The 27,997-nt window shown below is 35.3% G+C and overlaps 1 protein-coding gene across 1 annotated transcript; it reads left to right on the top strand.

Moving 5' to 3' along the window:
- Positions 1-4: 4 nt before the first annotated feature.
- On the top strand, positions 5-27,871 carry LOC149788605 (uncharacterized). Its single transcript, XM_089974669.1, has 8 exons — positions 5-374; positions 2,484-2,555; positions 4,666-4,783; positions 8,728-8,894; positions 13,118-13,197; positions 17,108-17,184; positions 19,847-19,951; positions 25,390-27,871. Exons 1-8 carry the CDS (start codon positions 108-110, stop codon positions 25,827-25,829), a joined length of 1,326 nt encoding a protein of 441 aa, XP_089830795.1. The 5' UTR covers positions 5-107; the 3' UTR covers positions 25,830-27,871.
- The last annotated feature ends 126 nt before the right edge of the window (positions 27,872-27,997 follow it).

Here is a 27,997-nt window from a genome sequence, read left to right as displayed (position 1 = left end):
GCGTATTAGCGCTAACTAGCAAGAAGCTGACTATTTGAACAGCGAAGTGTGATTACGAATATATATCTTGAAGGAGATCACTGTCTTTGATCATCATTATATCAACTATGTCTGGAGATTCGGCAAGTCCTAGCAAAGCCAGGAAGCTCTCTTCAGCGGAGTGCTCATCGGAAGCGGACATCAGTATGTTTGATGCTGACACACAAAAGGCTCTTGAAGAGATTGATTCTTGTCAAAATGAAATTGATGCTCTGAACGAAAAAGCGAGTGAAGAGATTCTTCGAGTAGAACAGAAGTACAACAAGCTGAGGAAACCACATTTCGAGAGTCGGAATGAGCTTATAACAAAGATACCCAACTTTTGGGTAACAGCAGTATCCTTCACCCAATGTTTCTTTTTCAGTGTGTACAGATCTCGTATATGTAAGACGTTGACTCGGATGGTTAAGATTTTGTGGGTTGAAGACATCTCACTGACTGCCCATTACCCCCTCCTCCCCCACCTTAACAGAGTCAAAAAGCTCTGGTCTGCCTGCTTTACAAGTGGTATTGAATCCAGAATATCATGGATATTGACAAATCCATTTTAATAAAGGGTGCCAATGATCTAGTCCCACAATGTAAGACGCCACCCCTGATACTGTTTTTTAGGTTGCCTTCTTACTGCCCATCTTACTGTTGTGTAGCATGCTCCAAGGTCAGATGATGTAGGAACGATGAGTCAAATTTTTGTGAATATCACTTCGCAAACACACATCAATGCTTTTGTGCAAATTCAAGTCATCTTGCTTAACACAGACTTTACTACTCTGATGTCATTTTTCTAATAAATGTCTCATAAAACAAATGCATGTGTTTTCAAGTTCCGTTAACCTAAATTTCAGTTTGCTGTCATGCAGTGGAAGACGGGAATGCCAAAATTGGAATAATTTGAAGTATGTTTCTTTAATGAAATGAATACAAATATACTACTACTGAAGAAAGCGTTTAAGACACTGATCATCTTTTTTAAAATATTAAAAGAAGAGGGAATTTTGCATACTCAAATTATGCAAAAAACAACATTTTAATAATAGTTTATATTTCTGGAAAAATCTTGTGTTGTTGCTACCCATGCTGAAAATTGACAGCTGAAAGTGTGGGTCAGTTTGGTCATGAAGGCTATTTTTTTTTAATCTTAAAAAAAAATTCTAAAGTTTAGTACCAGTGTAATAAGTGATAGCACCTTCATTGTCATTATAAAAGTTTTGAACGGAAATTCTAGTTTGCAATGGACTTGTACAGTTGCAGCCAGGCACTGAACTGGATCAAGAACTGCAAACCTTGGGTCTAATCATTTCCAGTGCAAAGGGTAATAAGCAATTTTTCCAATGTACTGTCATTGTTACCATATAATGCATGGCATTCAATACAGTTTGCCCTGCATCAAACACTATTATTTGGCCTCCTGACTGTTCTTGCACTTTCACACATTGATTTTGCAGATTTCTTTTTTTGGTGTGATTATACAGTGATATTGCATGGAATAAAGATCAATGGCAGCAGTTTAAATAGATAATAATTGTCATTTAAAGATGTATATAATATTCAAAAATGAGACCTAGACATTATAGAAAAGACATTGGTCATTTACTGAGACTGGGACCCAAGACTTAACATAAGTTCAATGTTTATTCTGCCAATTTGAAAATGGCCTTGGAGTTTTGTGGAATTGGGAATTTGTGTGTGCTGAATGGTCAGCTCTGGAAATTTTGCTTGATTCTTCTTGCTACCATATTTATGGAAACTGCAATTTTGTGATAATAATAATAATAATAATGAATTAATGTTGTAAAAACAGTTTAACATTTTTTTTTTACTTATAGGCTGCAGTGTGGTTGTTATAAGGATTTCTGTAGTTACCAAATTAGGGCTGTACTCCAAATACATGTTGATTTTTAAGATCGGCTTTGTTATCTACCAGTGGTATACTCCTCAATAATTTAAAAATTGCCTTTATTTTAGTTGGATCTCATTTCTTATTAATATATTATTAATTGAATGCTGTCTTGATTATTTTTGGAAGTTTTTTCATACAGAAATTGATGTTCTTTTGTTATGTATTCGGCTTTGATAGTACTAGTGATCCTTCACTTAAAGTCACACAAATCTGAGACAAACCAATATTTGTTTGATCGCCAAATCTCTTGCCTTGAAATTTAATAGCATTGTAAGCTGTTTGATCACTTAGAGACTGGGCAGAGAAATATTAATGCAGTGTTGGCCTGGTCATTATAATATGGGGATGGGGTAACCACTTCACACACAATATGGTTATCTTAAGTGCTATTCCCAAGGACACAGAGGCCGCTGACCTGAACTAGCATGGACATGTGTTAAAATCATAACCATTTAGTCTGGTGCTTTCATTTGATAGTTAACAATGCTTTTGCCAACTAACAGTTTGATCAAAAGTTGTATCAGTGATCCTTAACTGAGTCTAGTTTGTTAATCACCCTCAGATTTCAGCCATTCTGGATGAAGAAGAAGAGGAATGTCTGCATTATCTGACAAAGGTAAGATGAACCAAAATGTCTCATGCAAACTTGGACTGCATATTAATAGTTTTGCAAGATATATTTTAAAAAAATCTTGTCATCATTTCAGTTGGATTGTAATTGGTAACTAAAGCTCTTTATTGAGATGTAAGTGGTCTGTAATCACCTTTTCTGTCCATCAGCTTATCTGTTCATCCATTCACACTTTTTGTCACCAGCATAGCTCTGCAACCATTTCACATAATTGGATGGCATTTACAAGTGAATAGCTTGTTGCATATAAACATGTTTAAAGGTTTCATATTTTCGGGCCAGTTAAATCAGCAGATATTTGTAAAAATTATTTTCTAGAGATCCTTTTATAATGTTGCCAAGACATTCTCTCTCCCTGCTCCAGTCAACTTTTTTTCCCTCATGCAAGTCCATTTATTTACACTACTATAACAACTTGCTCGTAAGTTGCAAATGCTCCTTTCATTTCGTGCATATATAAACTTTTTCTAATGTGCAAAACATATTTCAAACATTCATTATGATCATAACCTACAGCATTATGTTGCCCAAAGCTTAGACCTTTCATTGTGGAGTAGGTCACTGCTGATTACACCTAGTCCATCATTCATAACAGAAGTCTTCTGTGTACTGCAATAGGATGATTAATGCGGTGGGTGCTATCACTCACTGGGCAACAGTTTAACACACATGAGTAGCTGTGGTAACCATCTTAACAGCTCTTTGCTAGATATGGTTAATTTTGTTTATTCCAACATGAACCATCTTTACATCTCTTTGCCACAACTCTTTGCAAGATATGGTTAATTTTGTTTATTCCAGCATGAACAGTCTTTACAGCTGTTTGCTAGATATGGTTAATTTGGTTTATTCCAGTATGAACCATCTTTACAGCTGTTTGCTAGATATGGCCAATTTCATTTATTCCAACATGAATCATCTTGATGGCCATTTGATAGATATGGGCAGTTTTGGATAAAGAAAACATGTTGGACACTTACTGAAATAAGAAATATGTTTTTTTCATAACTTTTAGTTTTAGACCGTGTAGCTTGACTGAAGCTTGTAAAGAACTTTCGCTGAAGGTTTGAAGGAGGCTTGTTTGGGGTCAGAATCCCAAAGGTCATGGTCACAGTGTTGCAATGATAAATGGGTTTTGCATAGTTCCTTGACCAAACTATCTGGATCAGTATGACAGCACATATATTTTTTAATGGAAGATGACACATTTTACTATGTTTAGATACAAAAGTGGAATTAAAATTAATATTCATTGTCTGTCAACAATTTTTTGTTGTGACACATAAAATCAGTCGAAGAAATAAAGTAACCAACAGTGTAATTGATAGTAAAATGAACAGTATTTCATTGGCAGTATCTTTGTCTTTTAAATTTGATATTACTCTGTTAATACATATTAAAAAAGACATGATACACAGAAATATGTGCAAATCAAAAAAATAATAAAAATTTGTTGTTTCCATTCTATTGTAATGTAATTTAATGATATAAAGTGCTTCAAAGTGAGTCATTGTAATTGTAATCAACATTTTACAAGTAACTGTAATTAAATCAGTTAAACATTTACATGGGCTAGAATCGACTTTAATTGATTGGAACTGAACAGGTCACACTGTTACAGGTGTCTTAATAGGTAATTAATATCTTTAAAAAAACTTAGGACCTTACACAAAGTAGAGACAGTCATACATACAGTTACATTTTTTGTAAAGGATATGCAACATATCAATTATTTTATTAAAATATAAAGCTTATATAGTGCCCTGGTATAAAGGTCATTGGGATAAAAAAAAAATATCTTAATTATGAATCCATTAACTTTCTTTAAATAGTCTGTTCATTTCTCTATGCACAATATCGGTTGGCATGAAAGAAAAATTATGTAAAAAGTGATTATTTTTATTTAAATGTATTGAAACAATGGAAGAGAACTTAGGATCCATACAATTTTTATATGAAAGCGATGATTACTCATTCTCTTAGAAACTTGTTTATATGAAAGCAGTTTGGTTCCTGGATTCATATTTTAGATGCTTTCTATCCCAATACATTGTTTAAAATCTTTTCAAAACCTATTTATTCCATCCAATTTCAGATGGAAGTAGAAGAGTTTGAAGACATCAAGTCGGGATACACTATCAAGTTTGAGTTCAAACAAAACCCATATTTCACCAATGAAATCCTTTGCAAAGAATTTCACCTTGCTGCATCAGGTATGGTTAGCAAACAAGCACAGCTTCTGTTGGTCATGTAAGATTTTGTTGAATATTTGCCTGAATATAACACATAATAATAGAAGCTATGATACAAGGCACCATGTTTTCCTTTACCAAGTTGTTAATTTTGGAGAGAAAAACATGGTTACATTTTACAACCGTTTTGTGATTTTTGCAATTTGCCATATATTACAGGTAAAAAAATATAACTAATGTTTATTTTGCTTAATGTTTATTTGTTATTGTGAAAATATAGTAAAGTGTCATATCTGTACTTGGTAAAGTGCTATGTCTGTATATGATAAAGTGCCATGTCTGTACAGTGCAACCCCGCTATATCACGAATTTGGATATAATGCGGTCGTGGCGTGGCTCCCGAAATTTCATATATTCATTCGCACATGGAGAAAAAAAATCTTCAGAGTACATGAAATAGTTTATAAAAATGTATTATCATTACGGGGATGAGATCGCGTATGAATTCGAATTTAATATGATCTTGGTTTGGTTCCTGAAATTTTAAATACCTGCATATTTTTCTAGTACAGGGAAATAACTTTTTTAAGTATGAGAAATAGTATGCAAAATGTTTAATATTATTTTGGGGAAGAGTTCGCATATGAATTTTAAATAATATGAGCTTCTGAAATTTAAAAATATCACCAAGTTCTTAAATTGTTACGCCAAAATAAACATTATCTGAAATGTTACTTATTACTGGTCCATGAGTAAAATCAGTAAGTCGTCTTTGTGATTGTCTTCAATTAATTCTGTATACAATCATTGCTCAAACAATAGCTAACGTGTTTCTTTAACTGCATACAGAACTAAGCAGCAGACAATGGCGGTGGTTGATAAAAGATTCTCACAGTTTAATAAACATCAAAAAACAAAAACATTTTGTTTGCTGGGCTTGGTGGTGTTATTAGACGCAATCAGTTGACCAGTCAATAATGTCGGCTTTAGTAGCTAGAAATTGAACATGCATTCAACTGTAATTTTTTTAAATATGAAAGTGATTCCTGACCATTGCAGGCCTGCTGCACTTAGTTCTCGGGTTTTACATGTGTATGGGGTTTTCTTATGAACTCGTTATTAATTTCCTATTTTTTATTACAATTTTTTACCGTTATGGAAAAGCCAGTTCACAAAGGCAATTTGTGCTCTGCACTTTATGCCAAAATAAAAGTTTATATCGTTTTTGGAAGAGATCGTGTATGAATTTGAATATAATATGACCGTGGCGTGGTTCCTGAAATTTTAAATACATGTACATGTATTTTTCTCGTACCCGGAACAGTACTTTTTTTAAGGTACGAAAAATTGTGTGTACAATTTATTATCATTTTGGGGAAGAGTTTGCGTACAAATTCGAATCTAATATAATCTTGGCTTGGCTTCTGAAATTTAACAATTTCACCAGGTTCTTGAAGTGTTATGACAGAACAAGCATTATCTGAAATGTTACTTATTACTGATCCATGAGTAAAGCCAGTAAGTCGTTTTTGTGATTGTCTTCAATTAATTCTGTATACGATTATTGCTCCAACAATAGCCGACATGTTTCTTCTTCAACTGCCTACGCAACCAACCAGCAGACAATGCGGAGGTTGATAAAAGATTCTCACAATTTAATAAACATCAAAAAACAAAAGTTGCCAACATGTTTGCTTAGGCGTAATCAGTTGACCAGTAAACAATAGCCGTAATGTGTTTCTTCTTTAACTGCATACACAACCATGCAGCAAACAATGCGGTGGTTGATAAAAGATTCTCACAATTTAATAAACATTTTTTTAAAAAACGAAAGTCACTAAGATGTTTGCTGGGCTTGGTGGTGTTATTAGACACAATCAGTTGACCAGTAAATAATGTTGTCTTTATTAGCTGGAAATTGAAAGGGTATGAAATTGTACATGCGTTCGGATTTTAAAAAATTATAAATGTGACTCGTGACCATCACAGGCCTACTGCACTTTGTTCTCGGGTTATACATGTGTACAGTGTTTGTTTATGAACTCTATTAATTTCCTATTTGTTATTTTTAAAATATTTTACCGTTATGGAAAAGAAAGTTTACAAACGCAAGTCATTCTCTGCACTTTGTGCAGTGATTATGATAGTTTTCACGTTTTTCTTCTTCTTTGATATTCACAAAATCTGAAGTAGAAGTTATATGCACGCTTAAAGCATGTGTTGATTGTTAATTATTCTTGCTGTAGTCATTCAAACGAATAGGCATACAAGTGTTAATTATTGGAAATTTGCAATGGATAAATGTACACGGAAACACATATGAGAACATTTTAGCAGTATGAAATTTGTACAGACACCGTTCAGAGACCATGGAACGTAATGAACCGTACACATGCTTTGTCTTTCTTAACCTAATTTTCTGTAAATTTTTCCCATTGAATTCAGACACATAATGATGTGTGACAAGATTATTGAATAGTTTAAATGTGTATGCAATTTTGGCAATGGAATTACATATATTATGGATTAATTGCAAGCCCTGACAGTACAATATCAGATAGCAAGTAAATGGTATTGATACTCTGTTCACGCTCTATATTAGATGTTGAATTCAGACACAATGATCTGGGATTTTTTTAATATTAAATATTGTGAATATGTGTGAAATTTTTCAGTGGAATTACATGCATTATAGATGAACTGCATGCCACGATGGTAAACGGTGTTGATACCCTATTCATCATACACATTATACATGTATGTGTGCCAATGAGTTGTTTTCCGAAAAAGTAAAATACTGTAAAACCCCGCATTAACGCAACCCCAATATTAACGCGATCCAATTTTTTTTACCCCAGTTATCGCGTTATAGTGGGGTTCCGCTGTATATGGTAATGTGCCATGTCTGTATATGCAGGGCTCGAATTTAACGCAAACTTCTTTGTAGTCAGAAGGACTAGTATATTGAGAAATAAGTCCTGTTCATAAAACAATGTCACACAGCTTTCATGCATGTTTACCAATTCAGTTTTAAAGTTCGAACAACCCGCAACAAAACTGGACTTTTTCTGTGTTTGTTTTTGCGAATTGCGTACACCAATCACACCACATAATATTCCTTTCCTCATCATAATTCAGCCATTCCCTGTCTTTCGTCCATTTCTTCTGAAACTTTCCATTATGCTTTTCCCATCATAAGAATTATTCCTCATCATTCTTGTTCAACTTTTGCGTTTGTCTGGTGGCTGAACACCTATCAAATGCCACATTTTGCCTGTCTTATAAGGAGGGAATTGTGCCTTGTTTTGAAATACGAGATGTTATAGTATAGCTGACGTGAATTATTTAAAGCAAGAAAAGGAATGGCACAGTGTCCTTTATATAAGAAAGTCAGAGCAAGAAACACGTTTCTTTGCCACCTCCCACAATTAAATGGCCTCTCCCTAACAAAGACTTAACTTCAGCAGATGTTCTGCATAATAAAGCAGTGGCTATTGTAAACACTGTTATAAAATATTAGCATCAGAAGATAGTGTTAGTTTCAGCTTGGAAAAGGTGTGTTCCCATCAAACGAAGCCATGACAGTGCGTTAACAGCTCCAATTATGGTATCATAAGTCGTAAGTTTGGTAATTGTTCCTAATTAATTGAACCTCAATGTATTGTTGAAATTAATAATAAGGCAGACATTTTCAAATCTTAGATGCCCATGCTCAGAGATTTTAATTCCCAACAAATGTACGGCATTCTGCTTATATATCTCCATGTGTGAGCAGATTTGTTTTCTTTCTAAAAGTAACAGAAAGCCATCTCTGAGTCTCAGAGGTATTCCTGAAGGCTTCAGGATTGAAGCTGGTTATTTGCTAAAATAAAATTTAGACTGAGAAAATATTAGATGAGTTAGTACTTGTTAGTTGCTCTTACTGGTTTTGAACTTTGTGAAATCTCATAAATGTGTAATTGTAGGTGAACCTGCTTCCAAGTCCACCCATATTAAATGGAAGACAGGCATGGACCTATCCAAAAGAGCTCTGCAGGGTGCTATGGGAAGGAAAAGACGACATGGCAAAGGACGAACGTTTTTCAGCTGGTTCCTGGATAATGGAGACCCTTCCGTGGATGATATTGCAGAGGTAATAATTGAATGCTGTACTAAACATGAATGAATGCAAACCAGAATTAGTAAACCCATTAAAACATAATGAATACAAACCAAAATTAGTAAACCCATTAAAACATGAACAAAAACAAACCAGAATTAGTAAACCCATTAAAACATGAATGAATACAAACCAAAATTAGTAAACCCATTAAAACATTAACGAATACAAAACAACATTAGTAAACCCACTAAAATATGAACGAAAAATAAAATGGCAAGCAGAGGGAGTTAAAAAAGACTAATTCAGCAGATCATCTCCCTTCTTGACTTAGACTTTATTTATAAAAAATATCAAAGCATTGACTGACATTTGAATAGGTTGAGGCTGCAGAATGTTTCTATAGGTGTTAATGGAAGAATAAAATTACATTCCAAGTTACCAAGCAGCTTGTGGCTTTTCTTACACAAGTATCTATATGACAGTGATTTCTGTTTGTCACACTCATCCAATCAGATATCTTATTTAATATGGCAGCATGTTCTCACAGATATTATGCTTCAGAAGTTTAAAGGAAAACTGTCAGTTTGGGTAAGTTCTTGCTTTTGTTTAAGTGGGAAATAAGCTAAAGAGACTTTTAGTTTGTAAGTAATATGTATGCAGTGTGATGAACATGATCAAAAGTGTTTTTAAAAAACCCACTTGAGTGTGAATCACGTATGGTTGCTCTTTTTATGGATATAGGATCAAATTAGTACTCTGCCAATGATGGATGGTAAAAATACTAATATTAGTACTAGGTCTTAATAATGGTGAAACATCATAGAAATTAAAACAGATCAGATCATTCCGAAATTTAACACACACATATACAAAGTCACACAGAGTTGTGCATTTTCTCAGTTTTGCTAATGCCTTTACAGTGGACAAGCAGAGAAATTAATTCTGGTATTAAAGTCATGGAGGTGAAAAATGTCTATAGTTATATTTAGTGTGTCTGATTGCTTCACATGTACATTGGTTACATTTTGGCTGCATTATTAGGAAATAGCATCTATTTTCTTTTCTTGTAATAATAATATTGGAAGGTGTCAGATAAATAGTCATATGACAAATTGATCGCCATTCCTTCTGATATTGTATACTCATGAACACAAGGGTATGAAATCTTCAAAGAGAGATATCTAAAATCCAATGCATACACATGCTCAGAGAGAGTAAATAATGGAATTTTTTAAATATAAGTGTTATCTGTTTAGAGGTTTTCCCCGGGTTCCCACACTATCGGGAAAAAGTCGGGAGAAATGATACTTTTTTTCTTCAAGACCTTGAAAAGTCCTTCAATTTCGCAAATATTGATGAAAGTCAGGGAAAACCCCAGGAATTTTCCACCACCACTTGATGCCTGAAACAATGATGTAATTGAGTCGGAACTAAACTTGTCATGAGTTAAATGTATGAAGTTCTAGTCAGAATATTCAGAGGGTGCAGTAATCATCATTTGGGTGCTTGCAATAAACATATGCTGAGTTGATTCAGATGCCCAGTGGATTAAATTCGTCTAGTAGACTTTTATTTTCAGTCAGCTTGATATCTGGAAGTTATGAAAACCAGTCTAGCATCACAAGAGGCCAGCATGGTGTTGGCAAAGTGTAACCACTTACCAAATGGCCTAGCAAACTTTAAACGGATGCATGAGTTCGATATGAAAATTACTCAGAAATTGCGAGTAATAAAATCGTTATGTCTTTAATCTGATGAAAGACAAGATAAAACTACATCATTGATGAAATGTGACCTGGTACTCGCGATTTGCATTGCGAGTTGCTGGAGTACACAAATCTATTAACCCACATTTTCACATGTTGTAGAGAAAGAAAGAAAAAATATGAAAGTGATATACTGGTTGTAATAAAAATACAAAAACGAAAGAACACAATATTCTCCATGTTCTCCAGTTTTGTTGTATCATGTGACTACCACGTTGACATATGCTTGCTGCTTGATAAATTAGACTGGCCAGATTGCTGGTTTTTACAAAAAGTATCTGACTTTTATTTAATATAATTTAATTTCTGTACAACAACATTATAAAGGAGTTTGTTGTTGATATCATGTGACTATTGATCTTCCGATGTGTCATTTGAGATATGTGAAGTCATGTGACTAATACTGCAAATGGTGAGTGCTGGGTCAGGTTTCATCTACGCTGTAGTTTCGTTTTGTTTCTTAACAGATTAACGACATAACGATTTTAATACTTGCCATTTCTGAGAAAATAAATTATTTTCCTATCGATTTCATGCAGGTATGAGTCAACATAAGTTTAAATATAAATTTAAATTTTCTAAGCCTACTGGTAAACAACTACCACATGTTGCTTCCGCACAGTGGTGGCAAATTCCAAATTTTCAATATTCAGTTGCAGTGACCCCACTAAAATAGGTCTGTTTGTGGTCTTTGAAAGTTTGGGGAAAGTTTATCTTTCAGAATTCTGTATGAACCCGTTAGATATCATGGTATAAGTCTAATAAATAAACAAGTTTCTGCACATAAGTTTAGATCAAGACCAAAGTGCGAGGATTTTGAGACCCATTACTCTCCTGGATAAAATAACTTAGTGCGTACATAGATGACTTAAACATAAGTTGGGTGTATAGTGTGACATTTGCAGCACTCGTGCTAATATTTGTAGAGCCTGTCTTGGCTTGAGCTCGACATATAAATCACTTTGATATTCTTGTGCATGTCCACACATCTGTTCACACCCTATATTAATTTCTATGTTATGGTATTCTCACACCCTCCCATTTGTTTGTAACTCCTTACCAAATTTTAAAAATAGAAAGCATCAGGTATATAAAAAAATAATATAAAAGCTATTAATTTTTTCGTCAACTTCTAATTTTTAACCTGATTGTCACCAGGGGTCCTACCACTATCAACTTATTGAAACCAAATGGAACCTTTCAGTGCAAACAAGCAGGCAGACTGTTCTTTGTACTTTATGATCTCTAGATAATAGTCCATTTCTGTAAAAGTTGTGTCATCTCTCCAATATTTGTAATGTCTAGTGTTAAAATTTGTAAAACAAACTGAACAAATAAAAAGGAGGAAACCATGTATCCGTGTGTTCAAAGAGATGTAACTCCAGAATTTATGGAATTATTGAGATTATCAAAGTCAGTAAACTACATCCTATTTGTAGCTTGAAAACATCAACTCACCCATGCATCTATGGCAATCTTGTTGCTGAAGAAACCTCTGTTTGATTCAGAATGCCAACAGGTTGGAGGCTTTTGGGACCCCCTTGTGTTATTCAGGTTGAAAATTATAAACTGATGAATGAGATGTTTTTAAAATCGTTTAGGTGGTTCAAGCAGGAGAGTGTGCAAATACTATGAACTTTTAAATTTATCTCAATGATTCTATTTAGCTGACAAAAAGGCAGGCTGGACAGAAAGGGGATCTCTGGACATTTTCCGGTAGCAGCCATCTTTGCAAACCAAGGTTTTGATGTGTTAACCCTATCTTCATCTTGGCATATCATTCAGATATTGCAGAGCTTTGTCCTAGCAGCATGTTGGATTGCATGAGTTGTCTCCCTTAGTATATAATGCCAGCTTATCAATGGTATGTTTTTAGCAGTGCATTGTATATTGGCCAAAAATGATGGAGCCAGTTGATTTCAAGAGGATACTTTGTACATTTAACATTTTATACCAGAGAAAAGCCATCACATGCGTATTTGAAGGAATGGATGGATTTGTACAAACAATGACCAGCAGTGGAAGATGGCTTATTTATGTTTTGTGCTTCCTTGTCTTGATCTCGTAGGAACAGTGTTCAGATCTGAACAACTTTACTTTGATTGGATGTGATGGCTTGCTGCCGCTTTGAATGAAATTCAGTGACTCGAAGCACTAGAATGTCTGAAAGATCAGCCAAGGTGTAGATGGGGATAACACATCAGAACCTTGGCTAGCAAACATGAGTAGCAGCAAGCATTGCTAGTTCTTTTGTGTGCTAGACTTTTCATTTTATGCCAGTAGCAGCAAGCATTCTTGGTTCTGTTATGCGATGGACTTGTCAAAGTGTGCCAGTAGCAGCAATCATTGCTGGTTTTGTTATGTGAAGGACTGGTGAAAGTGTGCCATTAGCGTCAAGCATTGCTGGTTATATTTTGCGCCACTTAACTGCACTTTTCTTGTTATTCAATAAATCTGTCATTGTGTCATATTTTTGTTTTTAATTAGGTGATAAAGGATGACATGTGGCCCAACCCATTGCAGTATTTTCTGGCTCCAGATCTTGAGGCTGAAGAAAATGGTGTCAGGTACAGTAACGCCATTTCTTAATCACACCTGCATTTGTAGTAGTTTTTAATGCATGTGCTCAGCAGTGGTTATACTGAGCTGAGTCAGAACTTTGTATCCTGGACATAAAATACATCAAGTTGATAGAAAAAGATACTAATTTGCCTTTATTTTATGCAACAATTATCAGGAATCAGACACAAGATTACAAATTGTGCCTAAATTTGCCATAGCTTTGTTGCTTGTAATTTTCATAAATCTTAATTTAGTGGAAATATGTTTGCAAACAACCAGCGCAGATTAATACAAGTTCTTATTTTGTTTTTCTATACAAATATTCATTTGGTACAGATTATTTTGACTTCTTGTGGTAAGTGTATATGTACATAGTGTGTCAGAATAATTCTGATACTATTGGCCTTTAGCTTTATTTAGTTGAGTAGTTAATGTTCCAAGTTGGAGAAAGTTAAAGACCATTAGAGCTAATGGTATTGTCTGTTGTTTGGCATCTGCCCTCCTAGATTTAGCATTTTCTCATTGCTGCTTCTCATAAAGCACTTGGAGGATTGCCATGAAGCTTTGCATACATTTATTGAAAATGTACACACATTCATCCCATGACTTAGTTTATCCTCATTGAAAATAATGCTGCTCAGAGATCCAAATATGGCCACCATGGTGGCCATCTTGAAAATCTTGCTATCACTACTAATTAACGGATGGTCCAAAATGAGAATGGTGCCAGTCTGAAATCCAGTATATGGCCACCGCAGCAGCCATTTGTAAAATGTTGCTCCTCATATTGACATTGGGTTTCCACCAAGACTTTATATATGCCCAGTTAGTGCTGAGTGAAAATGGTGCCAATATGATGTCCAAATATGCACAGTTGGTACTGAATGAAAATGGTGCCAATATGAAGTCCAGTATGACCACTACAGCATCCATCTTGAAAATCATACAGCTACGCATTCTGAATGGATGGTCATATCTACATGTTGCTTTCACTGAAAGACTTCTTTTCATATCTAGTTGATCTAGTCAAATACAGTCATTTTGATCTGTCCTATTTGGCTGCCACAGTGTCCAACCTAAAAAGCTTTTGTTCTTGCTATTCCTTCTGAAAAAATGTAGCATTTCCAATGAGTTTTCACCAGAGACTTATTACACAGTCTAGTTGGTCCAAATACAGCCCACATTGGTCCTGTTAAAAATCTTGTTATCACTACACCTGAATGGATGGTCTCACTGACTTGATCATGAACGAGTTCTCTCAAGATTTTAAAGCACATAAGAAATTCTTCCATGAAAAATAATTACACAGCTATAACAATCGGACTTTACATAACAGATGTGTACCAAAAATGTAAAATGGTTAAAATTGCTGTTAAACGTAACATACACTACATTGCTTAACAGTCGACAGGCAGGCCTATGTGTATGGAGTCGAACAGGTAACAGGTGTTCTATTTATAGCGCACTGCACTGGGTAACTTTGCTTTATAAGGTAATGAATTAACAGCTTATAATTTCTGATTAGACCTAAATGAAAATGGTGCTACTCAAATATATAACATGGCTGGTACGTAAGCCATCTCTTGTTATTGCTACTTCTCTTTCATGTTATCACTGAAGATGGTTTTAACACTCATCAGCAAAAAGGAATAATTAATCTGGAATTCCTGAAAAATATATTTTGGGAACTCTTGTTTAAAAGTATATTCCATGATACTCTGCGTTTTCAATTAGTTTATATGAAAATGATTTTAAAAAAATTATAAATATGGCGACAACTCCATGTTGAAAATGCTTTCCTTGGGTTGCAGTGATGAAATGACAACTCCATGTTGAAAATGCTTTCCTTGGGTTGCAATCATGAAATGACAACTCCATGGTGAAAATGTTTTCCTTGGGTTGCAATCATGAACTGGCTGATATTGCTTAACAAAAAATTATTCAGAATTCATATTTGCAGAACAGGTCACACATGCACAATCAATAATACATCCCCCCACCCCATAGGCTTACGTTTTCGATTAGGCCTGATACATCCTCTTGTATATTGTAAGAGGAGACCAAGTGGAGGCAACCCATTTGCCATTGCTTGGATCCCTTTTCAGTGGAAGAGAAAGGGATAGTCCAGTGCTTGTCACTCTGATGCAAAAGACAACTTTGGCCTGAACTTCAACTTGTCAGGTGCTACGACGGGTCTGGTCTTACAGATTGCCTAGTTGAGCCAAGCAGTGTTAATGACATTCAGTGTCCATGATCAAAATATTTTTACAAAGGTCATGGCTATTGCAAGGCTAAATTTAGTTATTTGATATTTTATTTTATTTTTTTCTTTGCTTAAATATATCACCTTGTGCAATCTTTACATGAAAAACAGCTAAATTTCTGTCTATTTTTGGGGATCAGTATTAGCTGGGGACCACAGGTGATTAAAATTCCTATTATGTTAAAAGTCCATTCCTGTTGATTGAATCATACTTCCAGGGTGTGTGTGAAATTCTTGGAAACCTGACCTCAAGTTCCCCTTTCAGTCAACCCAGAAACACCATTTGAGTTTGAAGTAAGATATCGGATCCAAATAATAGAAATATCAGGGAATCATGTCTTACATTATAGGTGATGAAATAATAGTCTTCATTTATGTGAAAACAACAAAACCTCAACTACTAGTTTGAGTCCAGTAATAATTGAATTAATAACTAGAAGGATGTCTGTTTCAAGTCAGGAAAATTGGCCTCAATTTCTCATCATTGAATCCATTGATAAGTATCAAAAAATTAATCAGAGTGTTAGCTTTTGTGATAGCAAGAGCACTTTGTGGCTTGGTTGAAGAGAAAATAAAGTGTAAACAGTCTTTGCTTGGTCTAATTACTTGTACAGGGTAACTTCAAAGCTCACTTTAATAATCTGCTTTGGTCAAATTGGTTTGTGTATATATCCATTAAGGTATACAGGATTGGCATGTATGTGATACAGTGAATTTTAAAAAATGTTCACTTAACTTCAGGTGTGTATACATTTAATACAATTTTCCTTTGATTGGGTACCTGGATAACCAATCCTTAGGATCAATGGGTACCCATTTGAAGTTTCTAAAACTTTTGACAGCTTTAGTTTATGATTTTCTAGTGGATACCAGTATTTGAGTGAATTGGTGTTTTGATGGTCTAGTTGATACCAACATTTGCTGACATAAAGATTGCTTGCACTGGTGTGTTCTGAAAAGTCATATAAAATATCATATGTTTAAGACAAAATACCATATTTTGTGTCTGTTTGGCTACTTTAAAATGATGTATTTATCACATATACTGACTTATAAGACAAGTCCAACTACAAACTGCACAAAAGCCTCGAGTGGTCTAAAGCACTCACCATTATGGATCACTGCCATCTATCTTCTGTTCATGTGGGTTCGAGTCTCGGGTTCAGCCAATGTGGATGTGTGAGAAAGCTTGCCAGTAGCTTCTGGTGGGTTGGTGGTTCTTTCTGGGGTTTTCCCGGGTTCTTCTTCCACCAGTTATACTGGCCGCCATGTGTAGCCTATCTTGTGCTGAAAAATGGCGTTAAACCCTACAACAACAAAAACAAACTGTACAAACCCAGATCTTCTGTAGAATAATGCACTGCCAGATCTGGATCTGTATGGTTAGAAGTAATTAGTAGAACAAACATCATAGACCCTGATTTGCAGGCTTATTATGCTATAGCAGATCAGGATCTTTGCAGTTTATAAAGAAGTATATATGGTAAGTGGTTTAGACATGATTTTCAATGCTGGCCTAAATTTTAGATCCTTTGGGTGACAAGTTGTATTATTTATAGCATTTATGTAGCCTAGTTGATTGAATTTCTGTTTATAAATGTACATGTGCACACATTTTGCCCTGGCCTCTCATGCTATTTTCTGCAACTCAGTGAGGAAGATGATGAAGCTGATGACTCCATTGTGGTTGTTGGTGATGATGACGAGGATGATGAGGATGAAGATGAGGGTTTGTATCATAGCACAGATAATTCTATTATGTACGTTGGCAAACAGGAAAATATTCAGTATATTTTCCATTTTTATCTAAAATGATTATACTTCATATATTGTGCCTCTGCTTTGAGAATGATGGTCAATAGGATTAATATGTTACCATCTGTCCTTCTTTTGGCCTACCCACTTTCACACTGTGTAATACGCCTATAGAAATCAAAATTGCAGTGTTATTATATTTTAGGATGAAGGTGTGTCATATAGCCAAAAGGAGTTCCATGTTTAAGTCTGTCATATAGCCAAAAGGAGTGTCGTTGACTTACCTTCCATGTTTAGGTCTGTCATAAAGCTAAAAGGAGTATCATTGACTTACCTTCCAGGTTTAGGTGTCATATAGCCAAAAGGAGTGTCGTTGACTTACCTTCCAGGTTTAGGTCTGTCATATAGCTAAATGGAGTATCATTGACGTACCTTCCAGTTTTTGGCCTGTCATGTAGCAAAATGGAGTATCATTGACTTACCTTCCAGGTTTTGGTCTGTCATATAACTACAAGGAGTATCATTGACTTACCTTCCAGGTTTAGGTGTCATATATCTAAAAGGAGTGTCATTGACTTACCTTCCAGGTTTAGGTGTCATATAGCCAAAAGGAGTGTCGTTGACTTACCTTCCATGTTTAGGTCTGTCATATAGCTACAAGGAGTATCATTGACTTACCTTCCAGGTTTATGTGTCGTATATCTAAAAGGAGGCATACTGTACTGTTCATCCATCAGCTCATATGTGTACATCTCAGATCAATATAGTATGACCTCTAAAAAACACTACTAATTTTAGATTTGTGAATATTTGTTTTTTTTGGTCAACAGACTGGTTTCTTCAAACATGATATTTGCTTAACATATTCATTTTATTGATCACGTAGTTAGTGAACCAGTTTACATTTTTAAAGAAATTGGTGCCAGATGTTACGTGAAATGCTTTACGATGGATTTTTTCAAACTTATAAACATGTCAGATGAGAAAAAGTGACAAATCAACACTGCTTTACAAACTTTATACGAAAAATATGAGAGTAATGTAATAACCACTCTGAGCACCTGACCGTGACCATTTCTGAATTGACTTTAGCGATCATTCAGCAAAAGTTATACATGTAGACTGGTGGAAGTGAGTGCTGAATATAAATAATTTTTCAGTATATTTTGTGTTTAGATTTGTATTTTGATTCTAATCAGGATTTTGCCATTTGACAAGAATTTTGACCAGCTGGAAAACCAGGTTAGTTGTTTAAAAAAATGTGTCTTTTTCATACATGCTGTAATTCTGGCATGTAGTATGTATAGATTACACTTTTTATGCCTAAACTATGCTTTTTTGCCACTTATAATGGCAATAATTATACTTGTATCTCGGGTGGGGGGGCATGTATGGTTGTCAAGAAGCCATCAAGAGCATTAGGGTTTGGAACTGCAGTTTGTGAAACTGTACATGAGGTAATTAAGGTTCACTTTACAGACTTTTGAGTTGAACATTTACAGCATGCTGGCATAAAGTTTATTTCAGATGATCAGGACATCCTTCGGTTTCATGACATTCAAATGGCTACTTTTTTCTTGTAAAAAATATATTAAAAACCTTTAAAATGACTTCTTATGTCTGCCAAACAGAATATTACAAAGTTTGGTTTTAAAAAAGTATCCTGGCATGAAAGGGCTTTTAATTATATACTGTACAGTAAGCTTGCATTGTAACATACATGTAAGATGTTATAAAAGTTACATGAAGGTATCACTTTTGCTAGCTGATCTAGCCACAAGGTCAATTAAGCTTCTTGTATGGTCCATGCCACTATGTATTGCCTCCCATTACTCAGAAAACAGCTGTAAATGACTGTTTTATTATGTTGTTTTTTTTTAAAAAAAAACAGTTTGGCAAAATTTTACAGAAAGCACCATTGCGTAGTGTTAGCAATATTATACAATTGATGAATATCAGTTGTCCAATATGGCCACTGTTATTTAAAAAATTAATTAAATTGACTTCATAAAAACTGTGCAACAGAATTAAACCAAACTAGACAGAGAAAACATGGGGCATGATGGCCATACAAATTTATTGACATGATTCCAGTTTACCAATTAATATGGCCACCATTACTAATAGTAGAAATGTGATCTCAAAAGGCTTCACAGAACTTAACAATTAGGCAGAAAGCAGCCTGGAATAAATGCCTTTCAGATTTATACAGATGGTGTTGCTCAATCATCAAATGTGGCTGCCATTGCAAAAGTTAATGAAAAGCTCCTTATGACTGATACGGCTATGTTCGTACATTCAGTTAATGAACACTTCCTAAGTATACCTTTTAGTGGTCTTCTACCTTGTCAAGCAATTGTTAATAGTCATGGAAAAATCTATGTTGGTAGATTGCTTGGTTTTTGCCAGATCTTGTCAGTATCATGCCAATGAAATGGGAGGTAAAGGCCTTCCTTAGTTACACAGGCAGCCGTCTCAGGTGATTTGGGTGAGTATTGAACCTGCATGGCATGGATTATGACAAATTGGAATGATTTTAATTTTTCTCTCCGTAATATCTTGTCAACGTTGATTATAACATTATAATGTTGAGATGATAAAAGAAAGTCAGTTGATAATTTTGAGGATTTTTTCAGAGGGTGATGTGTATGAGGTGGATGGAGATGAGGATGAGGAGAACTTAGATGATGAATTGGAGGACACAGTGGAATCAATAGATGATGACGAACAAGATGAAGATGGTTTGTAAATTTGTCAGTTAACATCAGAAAAAGTTTTCATATCAGTGTCTATTTCAGTATGGTCTGATAGGTGTACGTTACAGTTTTCTAAATATACTTAACCAAACTGAAAATGTTAGCTACAGACCTTGACAGAATGAGAGCTCGGGTATTTTGTAAAGGTAAAAGAAAGTCCGTTTCAGTTATGGGGTTAAATAGCAGACAATGGTTGTTGCAGTTTTTATTTTTATCATGATGTATTAATTTTCTACAAGTTATTGTGGTAAAGCTGGTACAGTTTTCTACTAGTTAACCCACCTACATTAATAAGCCTAATACTAGTGACACTCATTATACCATGCAGAAAATTACCCATAATGATTTGTACTGAAATTTCAATATCTACTGTAAATTGATGTAATTCATACTTCTGTGAGAAATTTATATTTTTTAATCAGCTCAAAATAATTGAGCTCTTGTATTTTCAAGGTTTGTAATTTATCTTTTTTAACTTGGGGAAGTAATGTTTTTTAAAGTGGTATACCTTTAGGTCACATTGAAATAGACTGCATTGTAAAAGAAGTATTTTCATGGATATGACATTGCCAGACATTTGTGCCAATATGACATTTAGCTCACCTGCCCATTAGGCCCTACACTGGCTTATTACCCTCACTGGATGACGTATTTTGACATAATTGTGATGTAACTTGGGATATTTATTTATATAATTAGTATTTGGTCATGTTCAGAAATGAGTGAAATCTATTAAGGAGATGATGTTGGATCTGATTGGCCAAGTTTGTTAGGCCATATTTCTGGTCTTGGAATATAGGCTTACATCATCCTAAACAAGTTCAATAATGAGCAAATTCCTTGCATATTAATCAAAGCAGAATCCTTGCATATTTATGAGAGTAGCCTAGCTGATCAGGCTGCCATACCAAGTAGAGAAACCTTTCTGGTCAAGTACTCTTCCGGATCACATTAACTTTAGGATTGCTCTATCCTACTTCCAAATGTAGCCCTCTCAGAAAGATGAAATGTCAGTCAAGACAGCATATAGACAATGGAAAATAACACTTACTAACTTCCCTCTTTATACCCACTAGGTGGCCACCAGTACCCTGGATGTAACCAGTTTAAATATTCACTTACTATTGTCAGAAGTGACATCCTGGAATCCATCTAAATTTATAATTAATTTTAAACTTTTTTATTTTCAGTGGTATAATAGGACAAAATGTAGTTATATCTTGCACATCATTTATATTCCTGTGAATGTGTTCATATTTTTGCATGTGATCTCAATTGGTGACATACAGTTTTCACCAGTGGAATCATTATTCACCATTATGTTTCAATTATTGCTCCAGTAGTGTGGATTTGATTAGAAGACATGCACTCTTGTGTTCTTTTAAAACTTCCTTTTGGCTTACCTCTTCTGTTTGAAGGTCGAACTGAGAGGGTTAGAAATTAAGTAATACAGAAGTTGCCTCTTAAGCTTTTAGTGCAAGCTCTCATCTCATCATGACCTTGTCAGGGAACATACAGTAAAGAGATCATCAACAATGATGGAACTTCATTGGTCAAGCAAATTATAGATGGTCATATGCCCTTAAGTAGGGGAGAAAGAATGCAGGGTTTCTCCTCCCCCAGGCTTGCTGCAAAATGAAATTGAGCTGCCATCTCTTTGCCTGCTGATGACCCACACATGACCACAAGACTTGGATTAACCATTTCCCTGAAAACAATTTTGTTGATATGATTGATTTCATAGGAACGCTGGATGTCATTCATCCGACCCCCTCTACTGACGAGCTCCCTCATCTTGACTGAATTCCCATGCAGTCTCACGAAGGCAGACATTTTACAAAATGTGATAGAACTTCTACTCTAGAATCTTTCTGGTTTTAAAATCCAATGGAAAATTTAGACCTGTGATAGCTTTAAGCAGGCTCAGTCAGTTTAGAATCAAGACACTTATTTCGAAAAGGTAGTTTCTCCAACTACTTGACTTATTCGTTGTGTAGGTAGACCTATTACGCCTCATTCACCTTTATGTGGTGATTGCCCATTTGATGCATGATTTCAGGTTGTTTTGATCACTGCATTAGGGTTTCAGCCAAGACCAAACACAACCTTCATGAGTGGCATGATGGAATGGCTAGTGGTGTGAATTTCCTTTGAAACCTTACAGTTGGAAATAATAATCCATTAGGATACCCAGTGTCACCTTGAGGAACAACACACTTGTGATTTTAGCAGCAAGTGGACATTGCAAGAGAAGTCTCTTCATGTCAACAATGAAGGCCATTCTCAGTGCCACGCACAGATGGCTGGAAAACATCAAAGGAAAGATGATACTGATAATGACAATACAATTTGATCATAGTTACATATATCTCCCACAAAGGGGGAAGGAAATCACCGGACCTTTATCTCCTGGTTTGGCAATACCTTTGTTGGTGTACCGAATATCCGATGGCTGTGTCACATTCCAGAATGTCTGTGCCCTGGCCAACTCATTACCAAGGAGAGAATCTATTTGTGACAAAATGGAACAGCAAACCGCTCACCTTCACATCCCTGTTTCCAGACCCAGAAGTATGGGCTATAGATGCCCTTTCATTTGGGTGGGAGGGACCTCCATCTTTCTGATTCAGAAATTTAGAAAATGAGGAGCACATACTACAAAATAATTCTTATTGCACCTCCACGATGGGACAAATCCTGAATTGGTGATCTGCATGAATTAGCGACAGATGTGACCAGACAGAATTTTAGCAAGTCTCAAGCTGCTCAAACAGCCATGGCTGCTGCTTTTCTTTCCATTCCCAGAGAACTCATTGTAGTTCATTTTCATTGTATCCATATCATGCTCACTCACCTTATTCCCAGAATTCATCTTATCATGGGTCTTGACATGGCTCAACTTGTTCACTGAAGAAGTTATCATACAAGACTTGATTCCTGATATCACTTGTGTCAGCATGCAGGATGAGTGAGCAGCACATACTTTCTGTGGATCCAAACTGCATGCAGTTCCGTTAAGACAGCTGAGTCATTCTAACACGATATGGTTTAGTTTCTTCTAAGAACAGGGTACCATCACTAGGTAACCAACAAATAGCTAGTCACTCTCTCCTCAGCCCCATGCAAGCCCTCAGATACTATCTGAGACACATGGAGGAAGTGTACAGCATCTATAAAAAAATTGTTCCTACCGCTTATGTCAATAAACCAAACATAACTACTCAAGTGTTGAATTGTCACAAGATCAGGTACTACTTCTAATGATCTCAGCAAATAAAATAAAAGTGTTTTTCAGCAAGCCTGGTCTTTGAAAATAATGTCTTGATTTGGGACATAATGGAGTTAGTTGACTGTCATGCCCAGTCTGCTTTCTCCAGCGTCTGTTTGCATGACATTGGAAGGCAAAGGAGAGAACTGAACTTTGCCAGGCAAAGGAGAGAACTGAACCGTGTCTGGACACTAGTGGCAGCCCAGGCAGTTACCACACTCCATTCAAGAAATCCCACCTCTAGACCCAGACTTGAATTTGCTACTTTCACTGGATTTGCCTGGTAAACTTTTGAATGTAAGACAGTAATGAGGTGCAAGATCAGATAAGATCTTCCTTGCATCACAGTCCTACTTGGTGACAAAAGATGGGGTAAGATTCTCATCATTTCCTCCTCCTTCCTATTCTTCAGATGTTTATGTGATGTATTTGATGAAGACGATAAGGTAATGTATTTGATTAATATGATCAGGTAATGTATTTGATGAAGAAAGCAAATTTTGTTGTAATATATCTCTTTCACTACTGATCTGATCATATTTTTATAGTATTTGCATACCATCCTGTTTGTTTGTACCCCATCTACCAATTTTAAAAACAAAAGGTTCAGGAGTATAAAAAATTAACAAAACTTAGTCATTTCATTCACTGATTTTTAATTTCTAACCTGATTTGCTTTCTTCATCAAATACATTAGTGTTAGAGACCCCTTGGCGACAGGTTAGAAATGATAAATCCATTAATGAAATGACTAATGCTTGTGCATTTTTTTTATATCCCTGATGCTTTTCATTGATAAAATCTGTATTGGGCTACAAAAAATAAAGAGAGTGGTGTGCAGTTACTTTAAAATCTTTCCCACCAACCCTTCCTTGAAATGAAGGCATCCTGTTAAGAGTTGTGCTAAACTTAAAACTGCTTACATCTGGTATACTGGTGGCCACCAAAAGGGTATAAAGGTGAGTTTTCCCCATGTCTACATGTTATGTAGACGGAAGGATGTTTTTTTGTTTTGTTTTTCAGGGAGTACTGGCCTCAGAGGTAGCATAGAGTAATCTCAGTGCTAATATGATGAGGTATGTATTATTGGGGAAAACAATCATTTGTATAAAAACTGTTTTCCACCACTTTATTTGTGGACTAACTTGTAAAGTGTCATCATCTACCTAGTATTATGCAGTCTTCACTCATACATACATACATACATACATACATACACGCACGTGCGCACACACACTGCTCCAGTGGCCTAGTGGTTAGAACATCAACCTTGGATGCTGGAGGTCGTGGGTTCAATCCCCAGCTGAGTCATACCAAAGACTTACAAAAATGCTACTCACAGCTGCCTCTCTTGGCACTCAGCATTAAAATGTTAGTGTTAGGACTGATCGGCCTGGTGTCAGGATAATGTGACTGGGTGTGACATTATGCTACATTTCTGCAGCATGATCCCCCAGTGCTAGATGTCACTATAAACTGTCACACTGCAGACATCATAGCGATATGAAAAATTGTTAAAACAATGTTAAAATCCAAATGACACACATACATACATACATGTGTGTGTGTGTGTGTGTGTGTGATTTGTATGTTTAACATTGCTTTTTTTTATTTAAAAAATCAGTCATATTGTGATGATGTCTGCAGTGTGGCATTTTATAGTAATGTCTAGCACTGGGGCATCATGCTGTAGACCTGTAGCATCATATCCCACCCAGTCACATTATCTTGACACCAGGCCAACCAATCCTAACACTAACCTCTTAATGCTGAGCATCTTTTATATGACTTGGTTGGGGCGATACATACATACATACATACAATACATACATACATAACATAACATAACATAACATAACATACACACACACACACACACACACACACACACACACACACACACACACACACCCCCCAGAGGTCAAGATTACCATAATTGATAGAAGAAACAAAAATGTGTCCAGATAATAACTTTACATGGTTGATGTATGATGTACAGAACTGGCTATATTATGCTGTGGTAGAGCAGATGTTCTCGAATTCAGCATAGCTCTTGTTGAATGTCATATTTGCAAAGGGGATGACACAGTAGCCTAGTTAGCAAGTGAGACATATTTGGGTAAACCTGTTTTATATATTTGTTGTTGATTGGCAGGTGATGAAGTGGAGGTTCTGGATGGGGAGGAGGAGGAGGAAGGTGAAGAATTTGATGAGTCTGCTATTCTTATTACTGAAGAATCAAAGGATGAGTCAGACATATCACAAGAGGATGAAACCGGTGATGGAAGTTTATTGCAACAGGAAGATGATGTATCACAAGAAGAAAAAAAAGAAAATGGCTTGGAATCCAAAGATGAGCTAGAAGTGTCGCAAAACGAGGAGGAAAATAAAGATAGTATGGCAAAAGATGATGCTGATGAGGATAGTTTACTAAGGGAGGAGATAGAGGAACCTAAACAGAAGGCAGGGGATAAGATAGGCATAGGTGCCGGTGATGAAGTGATGGACAGCAGGAAAGCTGTAGAATCAAATGCAGAAAATAGTGAGAAAATTGAAGAGGAGAAAGACAACAACAAGGATCAAGGGAAGGGGTGAAATAAAGACTTTTAATCAAAGAATGGAGTAGTTAACAAGTTTTTGAGTATCTCAATGAATAGATGTGAATTTAATGTACTGGATGTACAGTACCTTTCTGTAATATGGCATAAGACCTTGCTAGAATAGTATGATCCAGTTGTATTAGGCAGCAGCAAGGTTCATACCTTGCCATGTTAGTACATTGTTTCTTTCTAATACTTGTATAGTCTAAACTGACAAAGCATTCACAATTATTTTTTTTAACTTACAGCCAGAGGATCATTTTCAGGACCTTGATTTTCCAAACTCTTGGGTCATTCTAAACAACACCACAAGCATTTCTTGAACATAGATCAAATAATCTTGTGACACCTATTGAACTGTCCTCCTGTTCTCATGATAATTTGATTAGTTTTGGTTTTACTGACAGAGTTTTTCCCCCATGTTTTGGTTATTGGTGGAATTGAAATCCTCTCCTTTGACTGGAAAGTAATGATGATACGAGTGTAAGCATATTTTCTTTTCAGGAGCTAAATGAAAAGGATGACATGATAATGATGACCATTTTCGTGTCCTCAGATGTTAAGCTGTACATATAATTGAATTAAATTCTAGTCACCTTACAAAGACTTTCAGCCTGATACAGTCACATCACTGATGTCATTGTATTTATTTAACAAATTTTAAACCTTTTAGATACTCATAAATAAAGAACATTGTACATTGCTTTGTTTGAAGGAAGATGACCCCCAAGTGACTGTAAGGCAAACTTACAATATCAGTGACAGAATGTGTCTTTACCCTGTGAAAAGATATCATGTATGTTTAACATATCTCATTGAAACGAAGTAATCTTCGAAATTTTAAAATGTTGGTATTTGTCAATTCACCCTTGTATGTGTCAATTAGCAGTAAAATCACTCTAAAGGCCATGGACTTAAAGAGTTGGTAAAGAGAAAGACACGTTAGTACAGACCATTGCATGTGAAGGGGATTGTTTTCAATGAAGCATATCAGCATTCATTGATCTGTTACATATTGACCAAAAGATATGAACAACCAATTAAATTTTGTTTATATCCCTTAAGCTGATAATTTCTGCAAACAGCCAAGCAGTGTTTATTTTATATTTTACCCATTAATAATGCAATGTTTATTCATTCTTGTCATTTTCAAAATGATAAAAAAAAATTCTGATGTGATGACAAGTTATTGAAGAAAGATGATAAATTGTATCTCGTGCTTCACTTCATTTAATTTCTTCTGTGTCAAGTTTTTGGGGGCCTCAGTAGGGGAATTTGCTTATTGTTAGACCTTGTCAGGAATGTTAGCAGTCATATTAGGTAGAATGTACCCTAGAGCCAGTGTTCTAGAAAACAGTTTAACCCTTTTGTAAATTTAACACAAAAAAGTCTTATGGACCAATTATCATAATTAAATATTATAATTTGTACTTACTGGAGCTTCCTTTCATAATGTACATAACGAGCTGCTCATTTATGGCATGTCTGACATTCTTGATTTCCTCAAAGTATTCCAAGTACCTTGGCATAATTTCCCTTACCTTGTTGAACTAAACAAGTGATTACAGGACATTTAAACATAGTATCCAACTGTGGCACTAAATATAATGACTTCCCTCAGAAACATTATGGTTAGGTTTATGAGTGGATACATTTGGTAAAGATCTGCTGATACTTCTTCTTTTTAATATCTAATTTCCTTAATAGTAATATTATTTATAACAACAGAAAAAGATCTGCTTTTTTGTTTGACCAGAATCAAATGCACTTGAAGATGTTGGTTGGTAATTGTTGATTGTATGTGCTTGAGTCATTCCTGTGTTGACCACCACATTCTTTTCTTCCTATCCCTTTGAAAATTGATGTTTTATTTCTGTTTTATCTCGCATTAACAAGTTCATATTTATGTAAATACACAGAATATAGTACATCGTAATTACATTTTAAATATGATTAGGGTCAAGGTCAGCTACTCTCACATTGAATTGTCAATTGCTTTTCCATATTTCAGCTATGTAATAAACTGAGTAAAATATTTTTGATTCTGTTTTGCCTGTCTATTTATATTTCCATTACTAATTTAGTTTTTACACCATAACTAAAGATGCATTTAATCAGCAGTTACTGGACTTTGTGGATGGCTTGCGCTTGATGTAAGCAAGA

This window comes from Sinohyriopsis cumingii, chromosome 11, assembly GCF_028554795.1.
Source record: "Sinohyriopsis cumingii isolate HCF-2022 chromosome 11, ASM2855479v2, whole genome shotgun sequence".
NCBI lineage: Eukaryota > Metazoa > Mollusca > Bivalvia > Unionida > Unionidae > Sinohyriopsis > Sinohyriopsis cumingii.
The sequence above is the reverse complement of the archived record's forward strand: the minus strand, read 5'-3'. Positions and strand labels throughout refer to the sequence as shown.

Bases quoted from the DNA above. Each gene is read 5' to 3' on its own strand.
- LOC149788605 (XM_089974669.1), top strand. From the start codon at position 108: ATGTCTGGAGATTCGGCAAGTCCTAGCAAAGCCAGGAAGCTCTCTTCA. The intron at 4,784-8,727 runs GTATGGTTAGCA...GTGTAATTGTAG, and splicing joins ATTTCACCTTGCTGCATCAG to GTGAACCTGCTTCCAAGTCC. The intron at 17,185-19,846 runs GTTTGTATCATA...GGATTTTTTCAG, and splicing joins TGATGAGGATGAAGATGAGG to AGGGTGATGTGTATGAGGTG.